General features: G+C 43.7%; 2 protein-coding genes across 2 annotated transcripts in view; one reads left to right on the top strand and one right to left on the bottom strand.

Moving 5' to 3' along the window:
* LOC134436701 (sodium bicarbonate cotransporter 3-like) overlaps positions 1-8,573 on the top strand; it is a 177,808-nt gene extending 169,235 nt beyond the window's left edge. Inside the window, exons 24-27 of the mRNA XM_063186038.1 lie at positions 1,913-1,975; positions 3,342-3,457; positions 6,638-6,733; positions 7,260-8,573. Coding sequence (XP_063042108.1) covers positions 1,913-1,975; positions 3,342-3,457; positions 6,638-6,733; positions 7,260-7,329 — 345 coding nt within the window. The 3' untranslated portion in view covers positions 7,330-8,573. The remainder of the gene's footprint in view (positions 1-1,912; positions 1,976-3,341; positions 3,458-6,637; positions 6,734-7,259) is intronic.
* A 13,873-nt stretch (positions 8,574-22,446) lies between these two features.
* LOC134435945 (homocysteine-responsive endoplasmic reticulum-resident ubiquitin-like domain member 2 protein) overlaps positions 22,447-23,930 on the bottom strand; it is a 12,288-nt gene continuing 10,804 nt past the window's right edge. Inside the window, exon 9 of the mRNA XM_063184978.1 lies at positions 22,447-23,687. Within this exon, the coding sequence (XP_063041048.1) occupies positions 23,487-23,687 (201 nt within the window). The 3' untranslated portion in view covers positions 22,447-23,486. The remainder of the gene's footprint in view (positions 23,688-23,930) is intronic.

Below are 23,930 nucleotides of genomic sequence, written 5' to 3'. Positions count from 1 at the left end.
TTAAATAATTGGCTTTTACAGTTGTCCTAGACTTTCAACCGTTCTCTGGGTATGGCAGTGCAAATTTTACTTCCAAGCTAGCTAGCTTTGAGGTAAATCAATAGAGGGAAGTCAATAGAATGTCTGTGATCCAGCGAGACAAGGAGGCGAGTTGGCGAGGAGTGTACAAGCGATATGGGCGGATTCAGAGTTGAAAATATTTCAACTTTGAGCGAGGCGAGTAACCAATTGGAATGCAGAGTTCGGTGCTTCTCGCGTTTGCATTGGCAGTTAAACCCACGGGAATGTTTAGCGAACGTTCCATGAGCAAGTGGCGAGTAGGCAAGCGAGCTAGAAGCTAGTAACTAGCAGCGATGTGTGTGAACGTAGCTTAAAGGGCAATTCCGGCCAGTTTGGATTCATATCCCATCTTGGGTGGACCCAGGGAAAAGGATGAAAGGGGAAACCGCGAGAAATTTTCATGTGTGCTGCGCAAAGTTGTTCAATTATGCTGTTTTCGGTTAAACCCTGGCCCGTCGGGCACATATTTGACCTGTTTTAAAGCTCGTAGCGTGAATTAAAACCCTTTTGAACGCTTTGGCCGTGGTGTGTGGGTCCATACAAGTCGATCTAGTGGTTCACAGTTCCATTAGGTAGCATAGGTACGATACAACAGGAGTTTTCAAAAGTGGCGCACCTACCTCTTTCAGCTTCCGCCTTCCAACTACGTCCGCAAAATGGTTCGCCAAAGTGATACTTCATAGTAATCCATTTTATTTTTGTCCACCAAAGACGAGCCACAAGAAACATATTCACACGTTTTCATGTCCTGAGTTGTTATTGTCTCGCAGATTCACTTCTCTGTCACTGAACGCAGTTTAGTGACGTCACGGTGTCACATGACTCCTGGAAGGAATAATTCTTTATCTGTAACAAATATTCTGGTTTGAAAAAGATAACCATGGCCACCAAACTCTTCAATTGAACTACCCCAACGGAGGATCCATCTCAAAATATCAAACAGTATATTACGACAGCGCCTCTCTTTCTCGCTTCTGTATAATAACTGGATGAGCGAATGGCGTTCCTTCCAGGAGTCATGTGACACCGTGACGTCACTAAACTGCGTTCAGTGACAGAGAAGTGAATCTGCGAGACAATAACAACACAGGACATGAAAACGTGTGAATATGTTTCTTGTGGCTCGTCTTTGGTGGACAAAAATAAAATGGATTACTATGAAGTATCACTTTGGCGAACCATTTTGCGGACGTAGTTGGAAGGCGGAAGCTGAAAGAGGTAGGTGCGCCACTTTTGAAAACTCCTGTTGTATCGTACCTATGCTACCTAATGGAACTGTGAACCACTAGATCGACTTGTATGGACCCACACACCACGGCCAAAGCGTTCAAAAGGGTTTTAATGCACGCTAGGAGCTTTAAAACAGGTCAAATATGTGCCCGACGGGCCAGGGTTTAACCGAAAACAGCGCAATTGAACAACTTTGCGCAGCACGCATGAAAATTTCTCGCGGTTTCCCCTTTCATCCTTTTCCCTGGGTCCACCCAAGATGGGATATGAATCCAAACTGGCCGGAATTGCCCTTTAACTGTGCAGCTCCAACTCAATATCTAAACGCTCCTGTCTACTCTTTTTGCCTGTGGTTTTGTGACGCGAATCAAGACCTCATTGACGATAGAAGTTTTATTCAATATCTCGCGCAATTTAAAGGTCATATTGTAATTTGCAAGCGGGATTAGGAATGGGGAAAATTCTCCCAAAAGTTGTTCCTAAGCTGACAGCAGGGAACGTTTTTTTCTGTTTCAATTAATGAAACGTGTAGCCTACAGAGGACTTGGTAGCAAAAAAATTATCGTTTATTTGGTTTATTATGAGAACTTGTTTTCAGTGAACACACTGTTTGATTACATAGGAAACACAGTCTAGTGATCAGGAGGACTTTCCAACAGTGGCATGTGGATCTTCAGGGCTTCAGGTGAGGTATAATGTTGAGGAAATAAATGTGTTTTAAGAAAAGGCAAGTATTTAAGAATTGGCAATGAAACTGAAGGCCTGAAGGGCAGCTTCTTCCCACAGGCCATTAAAGGGACACTGTGTGAGATTTTTAGTTGTTTATTTCCAGAATCCATGCTACTCATTCACTAATGTTATCTTTTTCATGAATACTTACCACCACCAACAAATTCTGGGAAAATTGCACTTTTCATACATGAAATGGGGGATCTTCTCCATGGTCCGCCATTTTGAATTTCTGAATTTTTAGCTGCAAAATGACTCTACTTGGACCATACTAGGAAATATTTGTTTATTACTTAGTAAACGGCAATAGGAAGCCCAGTTTCAATGAGCAGCATAGTACAGTACCTTTTTTGACCTTTTCCTGCACAGTGTACGTTTAAGATGCTGAACTGCCCTGAAGCGCCATAGACTAGACTAGAGACTAGAGACATTCCACATAATTCTCCTTTTTTAAATCTGCCTTTTTCTCTGAAAAGATTTTTTCTACCTTTTTCCTACATTTGTCTTTCTTTTTGGGAGTTTTTGAGTACAAAACTCATTGCTCATAAGTCATGATAACAGTATACCTAAATATGACAGAAAAACATCTTGTATCTTTTATCTTGTAATGCTATTGGATAGCAAATATGTGATAATCTATTTTTTCAAATTGCTCTCAGTGAGGTGTGAGTATACAATATCTATGATTGACCTTACCAAAGATGAGACCCTATACTGGACCTTGATATAAAATACAGTACAAATGAGGCGATTCTATTAGTCTAAACTCTTTCTATTTTAACTGTATTGTATTCTATTCCATTGTCTTCTATTCTATTATTCTCTATGCTCCTCTCCTTTCTTTCCCCCTGATCCTCTTTTCTATTCTGTTCTGTTCTGTGTTATTGTGTTGTATTCTACTCTGTTCTATTACGTTTCACTCTATTCTGTTCTATTCCATTCTGTTTTGTTCTGTTTTGTTCTATTCTATTCTGTTTTGTATTACTCCATTCTATTGTGTTGTGCTGTCCTATGTGCTGCTCCTTCCACCTGCCCTGCTCTGTATGACTCCATTGTGTTGTGCTCTTCTCTTTTCTATTCTATTCTATTCTATTATATTCTGATCTATTCTATTCTGTTCTGTTCTATTGTATTCTATTCTATTCTATTCTAATTTATTCTATTCTGTTCTATTATTTTCTATTCTATTCTATTCTACTCTATTCTACTCTACTCTATTCTATTCTATTCTATTCTATTCTATTCTATTCTATTCTCATGTATTCTGTATGACTCTATTCTCTCCTCTGTGTTCCTCCTCTCCCCTGGCTGCTGGTGTGCAGGAGGCCCAGAGGAGGTTGCAGGAGGAGACGAGAGCAGAGGAGACAGGAGGAGGCGCAGCCACCTCATACGGCACCAGCAACCTGCTCAAGATCCCTGAACACACACACACCGGCAGGTCAGCAGCACACACACACACACAGACACATACACACACACACACACACACACACACACACGTGCACACACACACACACAGACACATACACATTTCAGCTCATTTTTTGTACATGATCTATGACACTATACAAGCAAGGGTCTTGAAAATGTTTATTTACATTACGTTGATGATGATGTACATATGACTGTTAAGTCTATCATGGACGTGATAGGACATAGCCTCCACACTAAGCCCCCCATTTGAAAATGTTTATTTACATGATATTGATTATGTACGTATGACTGTGAAGTCTGTAGCTCTCATGGATGTGAAAGGACATCCAGTAGCCCCCACGCTAAGCCCCGCTGTACTTCCTGTGTCCTGTTCAGAGCCTACCGCATACAGGTAGTGTCCTGCACCTCCTTCAAGGATCAAGAGGCCCATGGGGTGGGTGTCGTGTCCTTAAGAAGCTTATTGCCAACGCCAACGCAGCTTAATCCTGCATGGCCCGTCATGGTTGAAACAGCTACACAGTCTCACCCCAAGTAGTCAATATCTGAGTACCTTTGACCAGACTGCAATTTTTGACGTCTTGGGTATTCCTTCCACGTCACATTTTGACTATGTCCTCAAAGGCGCCCCCTTGTGGCAGCATAACGTCATTGAGGTTAGGTTTAGGAATAGGTTTAGGGTTAGGCCACATAGTCAAAATGTGACGTGGAAGGAATACCCAAGACGTCAAAAATTGCAGTCTGGTCCAAGGTAGTCAGAAATTGACTACTTGGGGTGAGACTGCGTTGTTGAAACAGCTACTACTACGGCTACTAGTCTAACCTTCGGTCTCACCATAGGCTACTATGCTAACAGTACACTGCCACGTGCCGCCCGCGGCCATGGCCATGGTGTAGTCTAGTGGGGTGGTGTACCATGGACCGCTTTTAACAAGCTGGTACCGTACCGCAGCCATGGCCAGAGGGAAAGAGAGAGCTTTCAAGAGCAAGCTAACCACCACAATAGCTGCAGCTTTACAAACAAACAACCGTGTGTTTTTTTTCACCTCCAAAGATGTCTGTTACAGCAAGATAATGAGCATTTTGCTGCAGCACTGCAAAATTGAAAACAAAGTGTGTTTGTGTCTGTGTGTGTGTGTGTGAGAGAGTGCAATACTTCATTCTTCCTTTGAAGAGTGGGACGTTAATTGTCAAGTGAAACTCAACTGATATTAATATCACACGATAGTGCACTAAGTACTTACCAGTGCTGTGTGTGTGAAACAGATGATGTTTGTGGACGAGTGCACATGATATGTGTGTGTAGCGGTGTGTCATGGGGTCGTGGGCTACACTACATGGTTTAGAGACGAACTGAAGTAAAAGCGTTGAACAAAAAAACAAAAAAGTGTCTATTCTGTTTAACTTGTATGATGTAAGTGATCTATCTCAGGGTAAATAACGAGTGACTCCTAACAGAGGAGCCTGATGCCTGAGCTCTCTCATAGCGTGTTCAGGTCGACAGTTCATCCTCCTAACCTAGCATGATTGATATGTTAGCACCAGTAATCTGAGCATGAAAGTTGAAGTTCGAGAAGTAAACATCAAAAAAATCTTGTTTTGTTTCTGCGAACACCACTCCAACTCCCATTGTCATTGTGACACAGCACTCCACAGCACACAAGTCTTCACTGCACACTGCACACTGCGAAATTGAATTCATGCTTCACTCGTACAAGGGGGCAGCCCCCAGTGGCGCCCCAAGGGAGCAGAGCGGCGGGACGGTACCATGCTCAGGGTACCTCAGTCATGGAGGAGGATTGGGGAGAGCACTGGTTAATTACTCCCCCCACCAACCTGGCGGGTTGGGAGTCGAACCGGCAACCTTTTGGATACAAGTCTGACGCTCAAATCGCTTACCCATGACTGCCCATGAGCCCTGATGACAAGCCAGACGCCAGCGGGCTCACCTGGGTAAGACACGGTCGCCCACAGTACACAACAGGCTTGTACGAAATTCTGAATGGAAAGAATTTCAATTCAAAATAATGCCATAATACGAACACTAGGTGGTGCCACTACCTTGAATTTCTAATCTACACCACCCATTGAAAGTACATAGAACACCACCACCTAGTGTTCGTATTATGGCATTACTTTGAATTGAAATTCTTTCCATTCGGAATTTCGTACAAGCCTGGTACACAACCTCTGAACGCGAATAGTTTGCAGATAGGCACTTGTACTGCACTGTAACTGGTGCGGGAACTCCGATACGCCGATACAATTCTGTCTGGCCTGGACACACTATGAAAGATCAAAAGCTATGAGACGTATCGATTAGGATCGGTATCACTGACTTAAAGGACCAGTTCAGTCAATTTCAATATGGTGTTGTATTGCTCACGCTACCCTTGACTTGTCAGTACCCGGTGATGCCATACTTTTCGGCTCAGCCCTTTCCGAGATATGAGCTGTTCTAATGGGGGCAGCGTTTGTTTACATTTGATTTTTTTTTTAAATAGGTCTACTTCAAATATTTTCCCGAAAGGTACCGCTGTTTGCTAGTTGTCTGCTGATGTTTTATAACCTTTTGGATGTTTTTGGGAATAAATAAAAATGTGTTTTGTTTTTTTTATGTAAACAAAGCGCTGCCCCCATTACAATGACCAGGATCTCGGAAACGGCTGAAGAAGAAGAAGAAAAAAAATATCGGATACTGACAAGTCCAGGGTAGTGTGAGCATTACAACTGCATGTTGAAATTGACTGAACTGGTCCTTTAATTAACCCTTTGATTGTCACCAAACCATGTGCCCGAGTGAGCCGAGGGTAGCCGTCCGCTATCACAGTAATGTGTCAGCTGTTGTGTTGTGTTGTGTTGTGTTGTGGCACTCACATATACGTACAGTATGCCATCTCATCTGTACCGGTGATGCCCTCATGCTATGGCCATCAGGCTTGCCTGTGTAATGTGTGAATAATGTGTGTGTGTGTGTGTCTCACCTCTGCTTTTGTGTTACTGTGCGCTTCTTGTGTGTTTTTTGTTCCTGTGTTTGTGGTCGTGTGTGTGTGTGTGTGCGTGTGTGTGCGTCTGTGTGTGTGGTCGTGTGCGAGTGTGTGTGTGTGTGTGTGTGTGTGTGTGTGTGTGTGTGTGTGTGTGTGTGTGTGTGTGTGCGTGTGTGTGTGTGTGTGTGTCCTGCATGTAGCACTGATGTGTCGGCTGTTAATATCACTGATGAAATGAACAAAAGCTCAGCATGGAAAGCGGTGGCCCACACAAACGCCATCAAGAAGAGCGACAGGTAGTACTGCCCCCAACTCTCACAACCCCCCCCCCACACACACACACACACAAACACACATACTCTCACACACACACACATACTCATCCACTCACACACACACTGTTTCCAGTCAACCTAAACCACCACCCCCAACCCCCCCCCATACACACACACACACCTGCACAAGCAGTGCTCTAAACCATTTCCTCTCCTTCTGACTTATCCTCCTTTCTTTTTCTCCTCTCTCTCCCTCTCTCTCCATCTGCTCCTACACACTATTTTCTCTCACTCACTCACTCACTCTCTCCCTTTCTCCCTCTATCTCCCTTTCTCTCTCTCTCTCTCTCCCTCTCTCTCTCTCCCTCCCTCTCTCTCTCTCTCTCTCTCTCTCTATCTCTCTTTCTCTCCCTCCACCTCCCCCCCCCTCTCTCATTCTCTCTCTCTCTCTCTCTCTCTCTCTCTCTCTCTCTCTCTCTCTCTCTCTCCATCCCTCTCTCCCCCCATCTCTCTCTCTCTCTCTCTCCATCCCTCCATCCCTCCACAGCCAGGAGAAGGTGGCGTGTGTGAGGATGAGTGTTGAGCTGGAGAATATGGGGGCCGAGACGTCGCTGTGAAGAAGAAGAAGAGGAGGATGATGATGAGAAAGGAAGAGGGGTTGGAAATGTGGAAATGAGAAGAGGGGGGGGGGGGTCACTCACTTCTGCCCCCACCTAGAACCCCCCAACCAAGACTCTACTGTGACCCAGCTAGTCCTGAAATGCCCCCTTCTCCACCCCCAACCCTGTCCTCCTGAATCGGGTCAAGCCAGGTCTGAGACCCCCCTAAAATGACCTGCTGGGACCTCCCTCCCTCCCTCACTCACTGCAGCACCACCTAGTGGACAGACTGATCAATTGCAGCAGAGACTGCTTGGTGGGTGGCATGGAGTATCCTATAAGTTGCACCACACACACACACAACAGACACACAGCGCACAGACACATATACACACCCACACACACACACACACACACACACACACACACACACACACACACATATACACACCCACACACACACACACACACATATACACAAACAAACACATTCAGTAAAAAAAAACACGCACAGGCCATGCAGAGCTTTGCTGCTCTACCACCCCTTCCTCCCTTGATGCCAAAAGTACAGGAGCCATGACACACACACACACACACACACACACACACACACACACACACACACACACACACACACACACACACACACACACAATTTCATTTTAGAGCAGGATTTATAATTCTGCATTTAAAAATATATTAAATATGATTGGTTGGTCACTTTGTTCAGTACAAGAGATGGTGTTAGAGAGTGTGTCTTTGTTTCTGTCTCTGCAGTCTGAGTTGAGTTGACAGGTTTGTGAATTATTGGTGTTCTTGCCATTTTAAAAAAATGAAAACATCTTATCACAGTAGCTTAAAAAAAGATATTTAAAAGACACCACAGTCTTTTTTTCAAAGACAAAAGAGATTTAAAAGACCCCTTGTAGTATTTTATTTTAATTGAACTGCTGTACTGAACGAAGATTTGATGACAAGTTACTGTCTGTGTGCTGCTATGACCTCTGTGTTGAAGTGTGTGCGAATGCGGATGCATGGGTGTGTGTGTTTTCGTGTGTGGGCGTGTGTGCGTGCGTGCGTGTGTGTGTGTGGCCCCCACTGTAAACACTTATTTATAGTTCAGGTCTGTAAGGGGGGGAAGAGACACATGGTATCCTCTTGAAGTGAATGTCATTCATATTAATATATTCAAGAGACAAGATAATGCCATTGAATGTTTACACACGTCTGCCACATAAAGCAATAGAATTGTTCTGAGTGGATATGATTGGTTTATTTTGTTATGAATTCTTTGTATGGTATTTTCCCGCCCCTTTCCCAGCCACTGTTGAGTCCTGTGTTATAAAATACGGGACTCGAGGGCAAAGTTTTGCACCTTTTCTTGACCACCCCCCTCCCTCTGTTCAACAGTAGTCTCGTACTGTACATGGTAGTCAGCTGTGTCGTCAGATTTAACATGACGTGTATAATATTGACGTGAGCCCTGCAGATCTTAAAGTAGAAGCCTTTTATTTTATGATATTATTTATTTTTCTATGGATTTTAAAAAAAAACAACCTTAAAGCCCGGTGTTTGTGACTTCACCAAATCCCCCTCCTCTTCAGTGGTTTCACTGTGTACTGTCAGATACATTTGTGACGTGTGTGTGTCAGTGTTCTTTTGTACCCTGTAGCTGTTTGTCCCTCTGTGCACACCATACCAACCCACCAGTCGACCCCTCCCAAGTTCACATCCTCCCCCGTGTACCTGAGTGCGTTCCAATATGTGACCTTGCGTCCTCCACTTGTGCTTGTGGCCTCGTACCAGAAAGTAATATGTCGTGATGACATCACTGGCATCAGCATCATATTTCAATATCTCGCAAAAGCTCGATTGTAAAGTCATTTTGTCATTTGCAAACTGGATGGTGAATGAAGAATAGTCCTCCAAAAAAAATATTGTGGCTAGGCTGACAGCGGGGAAACTTACTTGTTTTCTCCACGGAGGTGGGGCATCAGCAAAACGTGAGGCCACAAGCCCAAGTGGAGGACGCAAGGTCGCATATTGGAACGCACACCTGTCTGTTTCCTATCGGTGGAAGACAAGAAGAGCGTACTGTAATGTTGTGTATAAATGGCGGTGCCTTGTGGAACAGGGCCTGATGGGGTTCTGTATGGCATGGTGACAATTTATTTTATTAAAAAACATGAGTGCTGAGCTGAAAGGAAGGACTACCGTACGTCAAGTACGTCAAGATAGAAGCGAATAAAGACTCTTAGACACAGTGGTCATAGAGGAAGATGTTTCACATCATCGTGGCCAAACAGAGCATCTGAAGTGAACAGATCTAAAATCATACATCACACATGACATGACGACTATGTCAACATAAGGCAGATATCTGTAATGTGTTGTATTTCCCTGCTGTGTTATGGTACACACACACACACACACACATTGACATCATGAGATGTATGTGGCACCACAGCCACTCCACATGTGTGTTAGTGAATATGCACTACGTTGAACACCACTCATCAAACATCGCAATGTGTTTAAAACTGTTTTAACAGTACATGTTGTTTTATAAATGTTTTTTTTCTTTTTCGTTTTGGTTTTTGTTGTCTTTTATTGACTTATACCTCAAATATGAGGTTTTATATATCATATAAAGGTGTCACAGCCTTAATGATCACACCGGTCATTCAAGGGGAGAAACAAAAAAGAAAAACGGAATGTGTTTTTTCAACAAAAAAAAAGTCTTTCTGCTTTTTCGGCGTGTCATTTTTGAGATGGTGTTCCTGTATGTATCACAGTCACTATACTGAGTGTGGACGTACTATATATCCCGTTGTGAAGCGTGCGTGTATCATCTAAGTATCTGTTTCCTATTGCAGTGGACTTTATAAAAAAAAGTGTCACAAGAAGAGAAGTCTTCATGGGAACACTAAGTCTGTTGGTAGAGACCAAGGATGACAGTCTCACGTTACGTTACGTATGATGATGACGACTACACTACTGTCTGATATGATAGTCAGTCGGGACGGTCGGTCAAGCACACAGCCAGACGGGAGCCACTGGACTCCCGACACTATATCTGTTCAAAAATACTATATATAGTAATAATAATATTTTTTATTTGTAAAACTGTTATTTAAAAAGCAATAAAAGGACTATATGTGCAATGGTATCTCATCTGTGGACAGAAATTATTGGGACCACCCACAGCGTGTGTGTGTGTGTGTACGTGCGTGGGTGCAGGTGTGTGGAATGGGATGTGCGTCCACTTGCCTCTTTCAAGGACATCTCGAGTCACATCTGGAGGCTATGTAGTAGCAATATAATTACATCTAAATCTCTTGTGCCCTGATTCACCCGACTCCTCACTCTGTGTGGCCCATAGATAAAGCATAAGTAAAATAATAATAATATTATCAGACGGAACGTCTTCTGATGAGATCAGGCCCGGGCATGGCAAACATTTGGCCCGCGCCATGACATTGGAACAAATGAAAACGTGTGTTGCTATTTGTGGCCATACGGTCGGGCGATTTGTTTGGCCCTCTGCCTCATTTGTGCTCCATAGTTTGGCCCTTGAGGAAGAACAATTGCAGGCCACTGCAGTAGACCATATATTACACCAGTGGGCAGTCATGGGTAAGCGGTTAGGGCGTCAGACTTGTAGCCCAAAGGTTGCCTGTTCCACATAATTTGGCCCTTGCTGAAAAAATAATTGTAATTGGAGACCACTGCCTTAAACTCTCAGAGTTGCAGTCAGATCTGTGGTCAATATGGCACAATGATGATGGCAATAAAAAAATGTGGCCCTCTTTATCATGAAAGTTGCCCATGCCTAATGTACCTAGTTATTAGAAATGACAACTATGAAATTGTTATATATCTCTTAAATGTGACTATGTCGTTATAATTCAACAATTGTGTGGTGATAATAATGTTGTGTACTCAGGGCTGGATTAAGATGGCCTAGGGGCCCCTAGGCTACAGGTTGCTGTGGACCCCCCGGAAGGCAAATTTTGCCACAAATATACATAATCTTGGTCATAATTATGAGCTAGGGATTAAGGATAAGATTTCTACCATCTACTCATCAGGACAGATGAATGTTTAAATGTTGCATCTTCTCACGATTCTGCATCTCCCCCCTCCCACAGACACAAACACTTTTGCCCAGTCGGAGGCCCCCGGGCATTTGGGGGCCCCTGGGCTGCAACCATATCTAGCCTGTGCATTAATCCGGCCCTCTGTACTGGTAGTTAAAGTAAACAGTGATCAGCAAAGTTTTCCGGAGGCAGCATGGTGTGCACTGTTACATTTCATAACATGATGAAAAAACTCTTACAAAGTCCCAACAATGGCAATCAAAGGTAGTAGGCCTACCATTAAAAAAAAAATCTTGAAAGCCCATATTATTGTCACAGGAGACGTTTGAGTACCTTACGAAAGCAGAGGGTGTTGTTTCCATTTCTATAAATATCACAATAGCATGGCTGTTTTGGGCCATTACAAACCCCCCCCACTCAACCACATTCAGAGTTAGCCACAAGTAAGCCTGATTAGTGCCACGGTTAAGTCATAATACTGTACAATTGAGAAAATCAGACCTGTTTATTTATAGGCCTGCATTACAAATCATGGCCTCTTCAGCTTCAGCCTGGCATGGTTACACATGATGACCTCCTGCGCATGTTGTCATAACTCTCACAAAGAATAACAAAACTGCTTACAAAACACAAAATGAATAGAAATCCGCCTACTGGAGGTGGCCGTAATCTATAAAACACACAATGAATTGAAAGCACTTATGGCGTGTAGTCATACTTCACAACAGGCGTCTGGACAAAGCACTGAAAGTGGACCTGATGAGAAGGACATCATGCACAGCATAATAATAATGATGATGCTGGTGCCAGAAGAAACCTTGGAATAGAGTACAGCAGGGGGAGAAATAGGGCCCCGGCACTTTTGGCTTAAAGGGGCCTTTCATAGGGGAGAAATAGGGCCCGGGCAATTTTGACTTAAAGGGGCCTTTCATAGGGGAGAAATAGGGCCCTTGGCACTTTTGGCATAAAGAGACCCCTCAAATTAGTGGCGCAGAACTGACTCACCGGTGGGTCCTGCACCCTCGTGGGCCCCTATTTTCAGAAATGCAAAAAAAAAAAGTGGTTTTTTTTTTATTATTATTTATTTTACATTTCTGAAAATAGGGGCCCACAAGGGTGCAGGGCCCACCGGGAAATGCCCACTATGCCAGATAGCCAGTCCAGTCCTAGAGGACAGAGGAACCGCTTACTGAAGGTAGTAGTCAAACTAATAAAAAAAACAGAAAATAAATAGAAACCACATGTGGAAAAACACTGAGAGTGCGCCTATGGATATAATAACATACGTGAACTAAAGACGCACTCAGAGAGTCCAGAACTCTGTCAAGGAAGCTGTTTGATAGAACATTTGACTGGTTTCTGCCTTGTTTTTGTGAAGTTAGAAACTGGAATGTCAAAATTTGCCCTATCCTGCAATGGTGTCAGAAGAATCTTTTCTTTTTCAATTCCAGGATCCGGATCACCACCAAAAAAAGAATTGCTTTTTCATTTTGTCATTTCCAAAAATTCCACAACATATCATCAAAAGCTGTGCATAACTTTTTGAGTTATCCTGCTGAAAGACAGACAAGACAGGCACACAAACAAACCAACGCGACCGAAAACATGACCTCCTTGGCGGCAGGGACGCTGCTAAGGTCTTGGAGGTCCCAAGCATAACGGGTCAGGAGGCCCCCCCTCTTATTAAATAATAGCCTAATAATAATACATTTTTTTAGTCAATCTCAACTTATGAGGCCCCCCTTTTGGGGGCAGAGTGGTTGAGGCCCTAAGCACACTGCTTATACTCTGCTTATGCCTAGTGGCAGCCCTGCTTGGCAGAGGTAATTATATAATGCTTTTGCCAGAAGCGACCTTGAGAAAGAGGATTGAGAAAGCAGACATTGAAAAGGCCTCACATATACATTGAGTAACACACTCCACATACCTCGCTGTATACAAAACACCAACACATTGGTTTCAAGTGGTAGGCTACCCTTATATGAACATACTGAGACAAGTTGAGCGAGAAGTTTTTTTTGAAAAGCAAATTGTATAATGAAATGCCTTAGGGTCAGTACCTGGCAGTATAATTCCATAACTATAGTTCAATGAACTAAAGTTCATAGACTAGTTCATAATTTGGGCGAATGTGAACTAGGCTCCATGCATACTATTTGTTGCCTAATGAACAAACTATGAAAGCGTTCAATTCTGGTGCTTGCGAACAAACTACATGCACGCTTGTTAAAAAGGGTTCCACATTTCTATAGTGTTCAAAACCCAGCAAAATATGTACATTTAACACGTATATTTTCACTGATAAAAAAAACTGCTGTTGTCTGTGGTATAATGTAGGATTTGCCACTGATATTGAACAATATACTAGTATGCAACGACCAATTGCAAGAAGAACTAGTTCATTTTTGGAACTATGAACAAACAATTAACTATCAGCAATTATGAACTATCAACACAATCGTTCATTTTGAAAAGTGTGAACTGAACTTTGAACTTGAAACTTTGAAAATGAACTTTCCCAACACTGGTATCTGGGATCAGGAGCATGGAATCATTTCATAACCACAGCGGCCGGGCAGCCTAATAGCAGGATGTCAACAAGGACACTGACTCACAGCACACTGCACATCTGAGAGCACAGTCTCAACCCTCATCCCTTTTCTCCTGCTAGTTTTAAACAATTTATTACATGAATGGATGAACACACAGACAGTGTGGGTGTGTTTAGTCATGAGGACAGATAATGGTCATCGATTGAATAATGAAAAGAGACTCTCGACAGGCAGCAAGGACAGCAGGAGTTTGCATTGGAGCGGAGACAAGAGAGCAGACAAGACAAGATCTCCACCAGCCGTACTGTATGTAAGCATTTAAAAAGGGAGGGGTGAACAGTTCTCACTACCCATAGTTAGGCAGAACCTGCGTTGTACTTCAGCTACATAACCATACCTATGAGTACAGTACCCACTTGGCGAACAAATGATGATGCCAGTGTTAGGGGTCAGCTCTATGTTCCCACAGCTCATTGGTCCCACGGCCCATTGGTCCCACAACCCATATGGTCCCAGCTTATTCCTGCTGCTCCATGTTCCCACAGTTTTAAGAAATTATTTAAATATAAGCCCCATGCTCTACAACTCCATGTTCCCACATTTTCAAGTAAACTAAGAGAACCAATAGGCCTACAAATAATGTTAAAAATCTTAGTGATATGGGACCAATGGGCTGTGGGACCAATGGGCTGTGGGAACATAGACACGCTCCCCAGTGTTATCGCACCACAATGCCCTGCTCAAACAGCCACCACACTGCCCTCTGGATAAATAAGACACTTCTGAAGGAGGCTGCTGCTATTTGAAATCAGCACAACTTGAAAACATGCGCATGTAAGCAATTATGTCATGTATTTCATAACAGTGTAATGAATGTATTTTGTTCTTATTTATTTGCAATTATTTAAGGAAATGCGGTACTACTTTGTGCCAAAACAAATGGCACATATTTGGGAGTAAAGTATGTGGCACCAGAATCGACTTCTTCTGCTTCGAAAGCTGTTTCCATTGTGCCCCCTGATCAAGGCCCATATGACATGAGTATGGGGTTTTGGAGCAGGGCCGGATTAACGCACAGGCTTGACATGGCTGCAGCCTAGGGCCCCTCCAGCTGCCAGGGGGCCCCTGATTGGCCAAAAATGAAAAAATAGCAAAATTGTGACAAGATTCAATATGGAAAAATGTATCTGTTGTCTTCAGTACAATTGATAGATAAGTTATCCTTAATTCCTAGGTGGTAATTATGACACTGTCTATATACATTTGTAGCGAGATTTGCCGTCTTGGGGGCCCCACAGCTACCTGCAGCCTAGGGTCCCCAGGCCAACTTAATCCGGCCCTGTTTCGGGGTGACTAGTACCCTAGGTCTGTGTTTTTTCGACCACTGTGCCGGGGAACACTAGAGTGCCGTCAGAGATCATCTGTTGTGCCATGGAAAAGTATAGAATCAGGGCTGTAAATATAGGCAACAGAGTTTTATTTTCGGTTGACATTTACAATCGGTGTTGTGCGTGCCTCTGCATTTTGTCTTTGAATAATGTGTGCCTTGTCTTGGCTCCAAAACGGTTGAAAACCACTGCCCTAGGCTCACCACTTGTCACTGGATAAGATACCGTAACTTCTGATAAATAACCTGAATATGATGTGGCCTAGTGTGATGAACGAGGCCTGTGGCCACTCTGAAGTGCAGTGTTTCTCAAAGTGGGGTGTAAGCCCCATTGTGCGTACATGGTAGATGAAAGATTCCACTGACTAAGCATTCATTTGTTAATTTAGACAAAATATGTATTATATTACATAATTTATTTATTTATTTGGGTCAATTTCACATACCGTCAGCCATGTTTCCGCAGCACCACAGGGTGCCACGGCACCCCGGTTGAGAAACACTAGTGTAGGCCTATAGGACTGTCCTCCGCTCAACAGTGTGCACTACTGACCTGAGTCTGGTGGGTGAATTTCCTTTCACATCTTTCAGTTCTGCTTTGCTGAGTCTGAGTGGAGTCCAATATGCGGACTTCCCTCCTCCCTTGCTCACTTGCCTGCTTGTGATCTCATGATGATGTCACTGACAACGGAAAATGAATTCAATATCTTGCAAAAGCGCAATTGTAAAGTCTTTTTCTCGTGTGCAATTGTTATGGTGAATGAAAAACAGTCCCTCAAAAGTTGTTGTGGCTAGGCTGACAGCTGGAAAACTTTATCATTTTCTCCACGGAGGAGGGGCCAGGAGGCGGGGCGAGGAGACAAGCACAAGTGGAGGAGGCAAGGTCACATATTGGGATGCACCCTCTCTGCTCTCTATTCAGCGAGTGCCTGGGTGGGTATGACTAGGCCTATACCCTGACCCGTACTAAACTGTAAGGATATTATGAAAGCATTTCAGCTCTGTGCTGCCTGGGTCTTCTCGCTCTCGCTTTGAATCCAGAATCCTTTGAAGCAAGACGTTCACCTTCAATTGGTTTTATGTGATGGTTTCATCATGAGAGAAGCAATACAGAGGGATCGCTCCTAGCTCGCCGCTTGTATCTGAATGCAGGCACTCCACCCTACATATTCAAATTCAAAAATGGGGCAGTCATGGGTGAGCAGTTAGGGCGTCAGACTTGCATCCCAGAGGTTGCCGGTTCGACTCCCGACCCGCCAGGTTGGTGGGGGGAGTAATCAACCAGTGCTCTCCCCCATCCTCCTCCATGACTGAGGTACCCTGAGCATGGTACCGTCCCACCGCACTGCTCCCCATGGGGCGCCACTGAGGGCTGCCCCCTTGCACGGGTGAGGCATAAATGCAATTTCGTTGTGTGCTGTGTGCAGTGTTCACTTGTGTGCTGTGGAGTGCTGTGTCACAATGACAATGGGAGTTGGAGTTTCCCAATGGGCTTTCACTTTCACTTTACAAGAGTGAGAAACAGGTCATCCACGTTATGTCTGCCAGATTTCAGCATTACATAACTTCATCACAGTAAGTTAAAGGGACACTGTGTGAGATTTTTAGTTGTTTATTGCCAGAATTCATGCTGCCCATTCACTAATGTTACCTTTTTCATGAATACTTACCACCACCATCAAATTTTAAGTATTCATTATGACTGGAAAAATTGCACTTTTCATACATGAAAAGGGGGGGATCTTCTCCATGGTCCGCCATTTTGAATTTCCAAAAATAGCCATTTTTAGCAGCAAAAATGACTCTACTTGGACCATACTAGAAAATATTTGTTTATTACTCAGTAAATTGTCATGTAAAGATCAAATCTGGCAATAGGCAGCCCAGTTTCAATGAGCAGCATAGTTGCAGTACCTTTTTTGACCATTTCCTGCACAGTGTCCCTTTAATAGAAAATGATGTACAAAATTATGTGACTGATAACTAGGTCAAAGGTCTAGTCACTCTGCTCTCAAGCTGTTCTTCATTAAACTGTAAGACCAGGATGTAGTGTGTGTGTGTGTGTGTGTGTGTGTGTGTGTGTGTGTGTGTGTGTGTGTGTGTGTGTGTGTGTGTGTGTGTGTGTGTGTGTGTGTGTGTGTGTGTGTGTGTGTGTGTGATGACTTATCACACCACTTCATCACACTGCCATTTGACATATTTCAACACAGATGCATACTTTCAGGTCCAGTGTTAAATAGTTCTGAATAACAGCTTACTAAGCAACATGCATAACAGTACCTTTACATACATATACCCTTCAACCTTCTGCACACAGCAAAAGTGAAATGACCATGGTACTTATTCTGCTATCGTTTCATTATACTTATGCCAGGGCTTGACATTAACTTTTCCGCTTGCCGGACACTGTGGCTAGTGGTTTTCCGAGTCACTAGCCATCCGGTTATTCTACTAGCCGCAATTTCTTTCTTTCTTTTTATTTAATCATCGAGCTGTACATCTAACCTCAGAAGATGAGGTGCTTAAAGCAAGAAGATGAGCGTGTGGGTTCCTACATTGAAATAAAACAAACAGATAGAAACGGAGTAACTGAGCTTGTTCTTGAACTTAAATACGAGCAATTGATACACAAGGGGCAATGTGCAGAACATTCGTTATTCTGATATGTCATACCATCAGGGCTTCGAACCGGTTCAAGGAACGAAAACGAAACCAGGAACTTTTTGTATTTTACAGGGAACAGAAACGAAACCGGAAACATTATTTTTTATGTTCTGGAACGGGAACACTTATTTAAAAATAATGGTAACCGGTTAATACCGGTTAATACCGTTCCTCAAACTAAAAAAAAAGTCATTATTTTCCTGCGCACCTTACCATGACGGCTGAGGTTCACGTCCTGTGTGACATCAGATATTCTATGACTGAATGGAGAGAGAGCTGTATATTACAAAGTCTTCACTCCACATCTTAATTAAGAGAAACCACTGTCATACAAAAGGACAGAGTTTGCATTGCATTATTGTAAGACATTGCAGGGAAGCGCGTGTAAAGCGCACCGACAATGTTTCGGCGTTATTGGGCATCCATGGCCGCTTCAAATATGCACAAACTCACAATGTCCATCATAGTGCTCCCCGTGACCCAAGTCAGCGTAGAGCGCACATTTTCATAATTGAGGTTTATTCTCTGCTTCTCCGCTTAGGTCGTCCCTGAATGATAAAATTCTGGAGGATATTCTTTTCATCCGCTTGAATAAGCAGTTTTGAAAGTAGGCTGACTCATTTGCACTTCCGTCTTTCTTGGTTATTGTCAGTTAGGCCTATTGGGAGTAATCAGCTGACAGGAACGAAATTAACCGTTCCGGGAACAATATTTTTTGGTTCTAACCGGTTCGGGAACGTCAATTTATTGGTGGAACTCAAAACCGGAAACGTTATAATTCCGTTTCTGTTCGGAACGGAACGTTTGGAAAAAAATAACGGTTCAAAGCCCTGCAATCATACCATAGAATAAGCTACCTGCCAAATTGGCTAGTGACACTGAAATTGTTACCAGCCACAGCCAAGTTTTACCAGCATTTGGCCGCTTGGCAGGTGCCAGTGTCAAGTCCTGACTTATACTAATTAACAGTATTTTAAATGACTGTAACAAGTCGGTGCTTCTTAAGTCTTAGTCAAAGGTCACAGTCAAACAAGACAGTCATACAAGAAATAGAAAACAGACGAGAAAGTGTTTCGACTTGGTGTTCTTGACCTCCTTTTATGTAACAGATCACATAATCAAGCATATACATACAGTGTAACGATCACACAATGACCACACACATCAAGGGCCGTGTTACAGCTTTACAATGAAGCTTTCTTCGCTTGTTTTGTCTGTTTTTTTGTTTGTTTGTACTGAAAATAGTCGTTAAACATTTTTAAATGTTAAAAATGACAATGTAACAATGTAGCCACGGGCTAACTCACTCACAGCTGTTCCTCTGCTCATGTCGAAGACTAACTGGTAACACTTCACGTGATGCCGGTGTCATAAGCATGTCATTACAGTGTCATAATAGTGTCATGACACAGATAGATAAGTCATAAACATTATGTCCATGTCATAAACATTGTATGACTATTGGCCTTTAGTGACATTCGGTTATGGCAAAGACAACCATAACCAAAAGTCACTTAAGGCCACGTGCATAACTGTGTCATGACACTGTTATGACACTGTAATGACATGCATATGACACCAGCGTCAAGTAAAGTGTTACCGACTAACTTGACTGCCATGATGTACAAAACCACTTATAATAAGCACACACACTCACTCACACACATGCCGAGTGGACACAATAGGGAGAATCAATTCCCTCTAATGCATTTACCTCACCACAAACAAACAAAATTATTATTATCTTTTTTTTTAAATCTCAAACCACACACAGATTCTTGTGCGTCTCTCTAGAGTAGAGTCAACTACTGCACATAGAATGATCGGACCTCTCCTCACTCTTAATCTGGAACTAACTGTAAGACTGCCGTTTGAAATAAGACACATTTATCGCTTCTTCTGTTAAACACTTGGGTTTGTCTGTCTAATTTACAGGGACCTGCTCAGATGTTTGGATTCACAGTAGAGGGGGAGGCGATGTGCATAGTCTACTACGCTCTGGAACAGGCCCCACACACACACACACACACTGTATACACACACACACACACACTGTACACGCACACATATACACACACGCACACGTGCACGCACGCACATGCATGCACACACACACACTGTACGCGTGCACACATATACACACACGCACACACACACGTACATGTACACGTGCACACACACACGCACGCACACACACACACACACACACACACACACACACACACACACACACACACACACACACACACACACACACACACACACACACACACACACACACACACACACACTCATCTCCACAGTGCCATGACGGCAGGGACAACTACAATAAGTCCCCTAACTCAGTTGTCTCACACACACACACACACACACACACACACACACACACACACACACACACACACACACACACACACACACACACACACACACACACACACACACACACACACACACACGCGCACACACGCGCACACACACACACACACACCTCCGCCATGTCCAGACATAAACACTAGATGGCGTGTTCAGCCTTTTGGGATGACCACCCAACCCTGGGCGCTGGCTTAGCATGGTACTGTATAATGATGTTTTTCATAGACTGTACCGCCACCTACAGGGTTATACGCGTATTGCCTTGTCACTGATCGATGACAATACATGGGTTCTACATTTTTGTTTTCTCCTGACTGCGCGAAACTAGCTGCGCACAACTCAACCTCTGATTATTGGAAACCGCTGTCGGTCAAAAAAAAAAAAAGTCTCACTTGGTTGGCTGCCAGTGTCTTGCCCCTTCTCTCAACAACGTGTTAACAAACAAAAAAAACCCATGTATATGCCAGGTAAACATAGCGTCAATCTGACATAGCTATTCGTTCCACTACAAGGCTGAGATCAGCGTGGTGTTCATCTAGTGTTCATATTTATGATGTACAGTGCCATGGCGCTCAGGGACAACTACAATAAGTCTAAATACAAAATCTGCTGAAGACTGCTGAAGTCAAAACGTAATCCAGCCATGAAATAATAAAAGAACAACAAAAGGGATGTTAAGTGTGCGGACTCCTCACTTTGAAAACAACTACAATAAGTCCCATTATTCAGTTCTTATCTCTTGTCAAAATGAACATGCCCTTCCAGGCAGCGCTGCCGCTGACATCTATCTATTGAGCCCAATGACTGTACTGAGGCATTATATCAGGTACAGCCAGTGCTTGAAGTGGAAAAAAAGAGGTGCAGGAACCCTAATCGTCCGAAAATACCATCCAAAAAGAAGTACAGGAACCCTGATTTTCCAACAGTCTCATCAGTACCAAATCAGTACACGTCACGTTTTTGTAGACCTATTACCTGCACGCGTTTTGAAAAACCTAATTTGAACTCATAAAATGCGGTGCACGAGATAAGATAAGTTCTGCCAGAACACTGATGATGAAAATTATGAGGAAGAGGAATTGGCTTGCCCTGAGTCCACCCCCCCCCACACACTCTTCAAGCACTGGGTACAACTCCAATAACAACTACAATTCAGCTGTTGGGTCAAAGACGTCCAAAAAGGAATTGTCATTCAGTGTAACGGATACCTTCTGCTGACTGTAAAGGTAAAAAAACCATGATTTTTAAATTGTTTCAAGTGAATGGATGACAGCCGAGGCTTTCATGAATTCACTGGAAAAAAATAAAATAAAAAGAGTCATGTTTCTTACAGTTACAGTCAGCAGAAGGTGTCCGTTACACTGAATGACAGTTCCATTTTGGACGTCTTTGACCCTGTTGCCTCTTGGCCAGATGAACAATCTTTTTCCAGTCATCTCCCTCCTCCAGTTGACATCCACTAGAACTACAAGTAAAGAATGTTAAGTTACAAGTCATGTGATTCAGTCATTCCCTCTCATCATGACGAACAAATGTCTCCATACAGTACAGCACCCTTCATCACGAAGCCATCCATCAAAACTCCAAGTCCCATAATTCAGTTCAGTTTTCCCTCTTGTCGTAATCAGCTAACCTTATCCTCTTAACTGCCAAGACATCAGCTACATAAAAAAATTCTCTCTGCCCTCAAAAGTAGGTAGAAATACAAGTCCAGTCATTCAGTTGTTCTGATTTGCCATTCTCCTCCAAAAATGTCAAGAGGTGAAACCAGGGTGTGAGATGTCTCAAAAAGCAGAGAGGGGTGGTTTGGTTTTAAATAATTATTTTACACAACATTTGGTGGCGTTGCATTTATCGCTGTAAAATCCCGCCCCCATACTGGAGATGAAGACTGTTACAGCAAACATGGAGACAGCATCTACACCAGATCACCCTGTATGAAACTTGAAATCCAACTACGGCATCCTATTTATTTGTTTCCCCTTCTCGTGATGGACCACCCTAATAAGTCTCCAAACTGCCCAGACATTAACTAGTTGAAATCAGGAACAAATCGGAGGAGGAAGGGAGGATGTTTTTTTCAAGCAAGACATTTGAAGAAATATCAGTGCAGTTGCGTTAATCACTACCAAGTCTTTATGCACAGTAGAGATGAAAACACTTTAGCAGACATGGGGTGTAGCAAAACCAGAAGTGGAAGGGGGGGGGGGGGGGGGGGTAATCTGGCATACGGGGCATTTCCCAGTGAGGCAACGGTCCTTAGGGCGTGATGCAGTTGAAGTCAGGGGCGTAGATATAGGGGGGGGCAAGCAGGGCATTTGCCCCTGGGCCCAGGGTCCTCCTGTATTGGTGGTGGGGGCCCTATTGTGACCATGGCAGGCTGTATGAGGGGCCCTATTCAGTCTCATGCCCTGGGGCCCTAATGTGCAATCGTTCCGCCACTGGTTGAAGTGTATTGGAGACACAATTAGGTCCACAATTTAGACTGAGGGAGCCACTAAAGAGTTGCCTGGGCCTTGTGATTGGTCCCAGTAGAGTCCTGGGGGAGGAGTCTCGTGATTCAGTCGAGTCCTGGGGGAGGAGTCTCGTGATTCAGTCGAGTCCTGGGGGAGGAGTCTCATGATTCAGTCGAGTCCTGGGGGAGGAATCTCATGATTCAGTCGAGTCCTGGGGGAGGAGTCTCATGATTCAGTATCCTGTTTCCTGTTGTCATGCGATGAGACACCGCCCAAACGTCCAACACTGCCGAGACGCAGGGGCATAGCTACAGGGGGGCAAGTGGGGCATTTCCCCCTGGGTCCAGGGCCCTTCTGTATTGGTGTTGGGGGGGCTATTGTGTCCATGGCAGGCCATATGGGGGGGCCGTATCAGTGTTTTGCCCTGGGGCCCTGTGTGCAATTGTTCCGCCACTGCCTAGACGCCAGGTCATGTACAACAGTGAAAATACACAGGGAGGATGCGTTTTCAATTCATGATTCAGTCGTTTCCCCCTCTTTGTGATGTGATAAACCGTCTTTCTCCTTCCAAAACCGCCAAGACGTCGTCGGTTCACAATAAACTACAAATCCACTTCCTGAATGAACTCCACTTCCTGGTTCAGTTGGCGGCGTTGGGCACGCCGGCGGCCTCGGGGATGAGGGAGGTGAAGAAAGTGGTGATGAAGCCCCAGGCGGAGGAGAGGAAGCCGTTCTGCTCGTCTATCACTCCTCCTCCTCCTCCTCCTCCTCCTCCTCCCTCGCTCCCGTCCTCACTGCTGTCGCTGTCATCGTCTCCTACTCCATCGTCCATCACTCGCTCCTGTTGGGGATGCAAATTATCGATTAATTCATTAATCATTAGTTGATAGCCTTATCGATCGACTTACGATTAATTGATAAGCGGTGTTTTCCCCCCCCCGAAATCTCAATGTTTCTCGAAAAAAAAACTACTAAGTCTAAAAATTTTAATTAAAAATAAAATCTATTGAGATGAAATACCTCAATTAAATTAATTGTATGTCAATTCTTTAATCCAAAGGTGATTTAAATATTCCCACTATTC

The sequence above is a fragment of the Engraulis encrasicolus genome, chromosome 20, assembly GCF_034702125.1.
Source record: "Engraulis encrasicolus isolate BLACKSEA-1 chromosome 20, IST_EnEncr_1.0, whole genome shotgun sequence".
Lineage (NCBI taxonomy): Eukaryota > Metazoa > Chordata > Actinopteri > Clupeiformes > Engraulidae > Engraulis > Engraulis encrasicolus.
The sequence above is the reverse complement of the archived record's forward strand: the minus strand, read 5'-3'. Positions and strand labels throughout refer to the sequence as shown.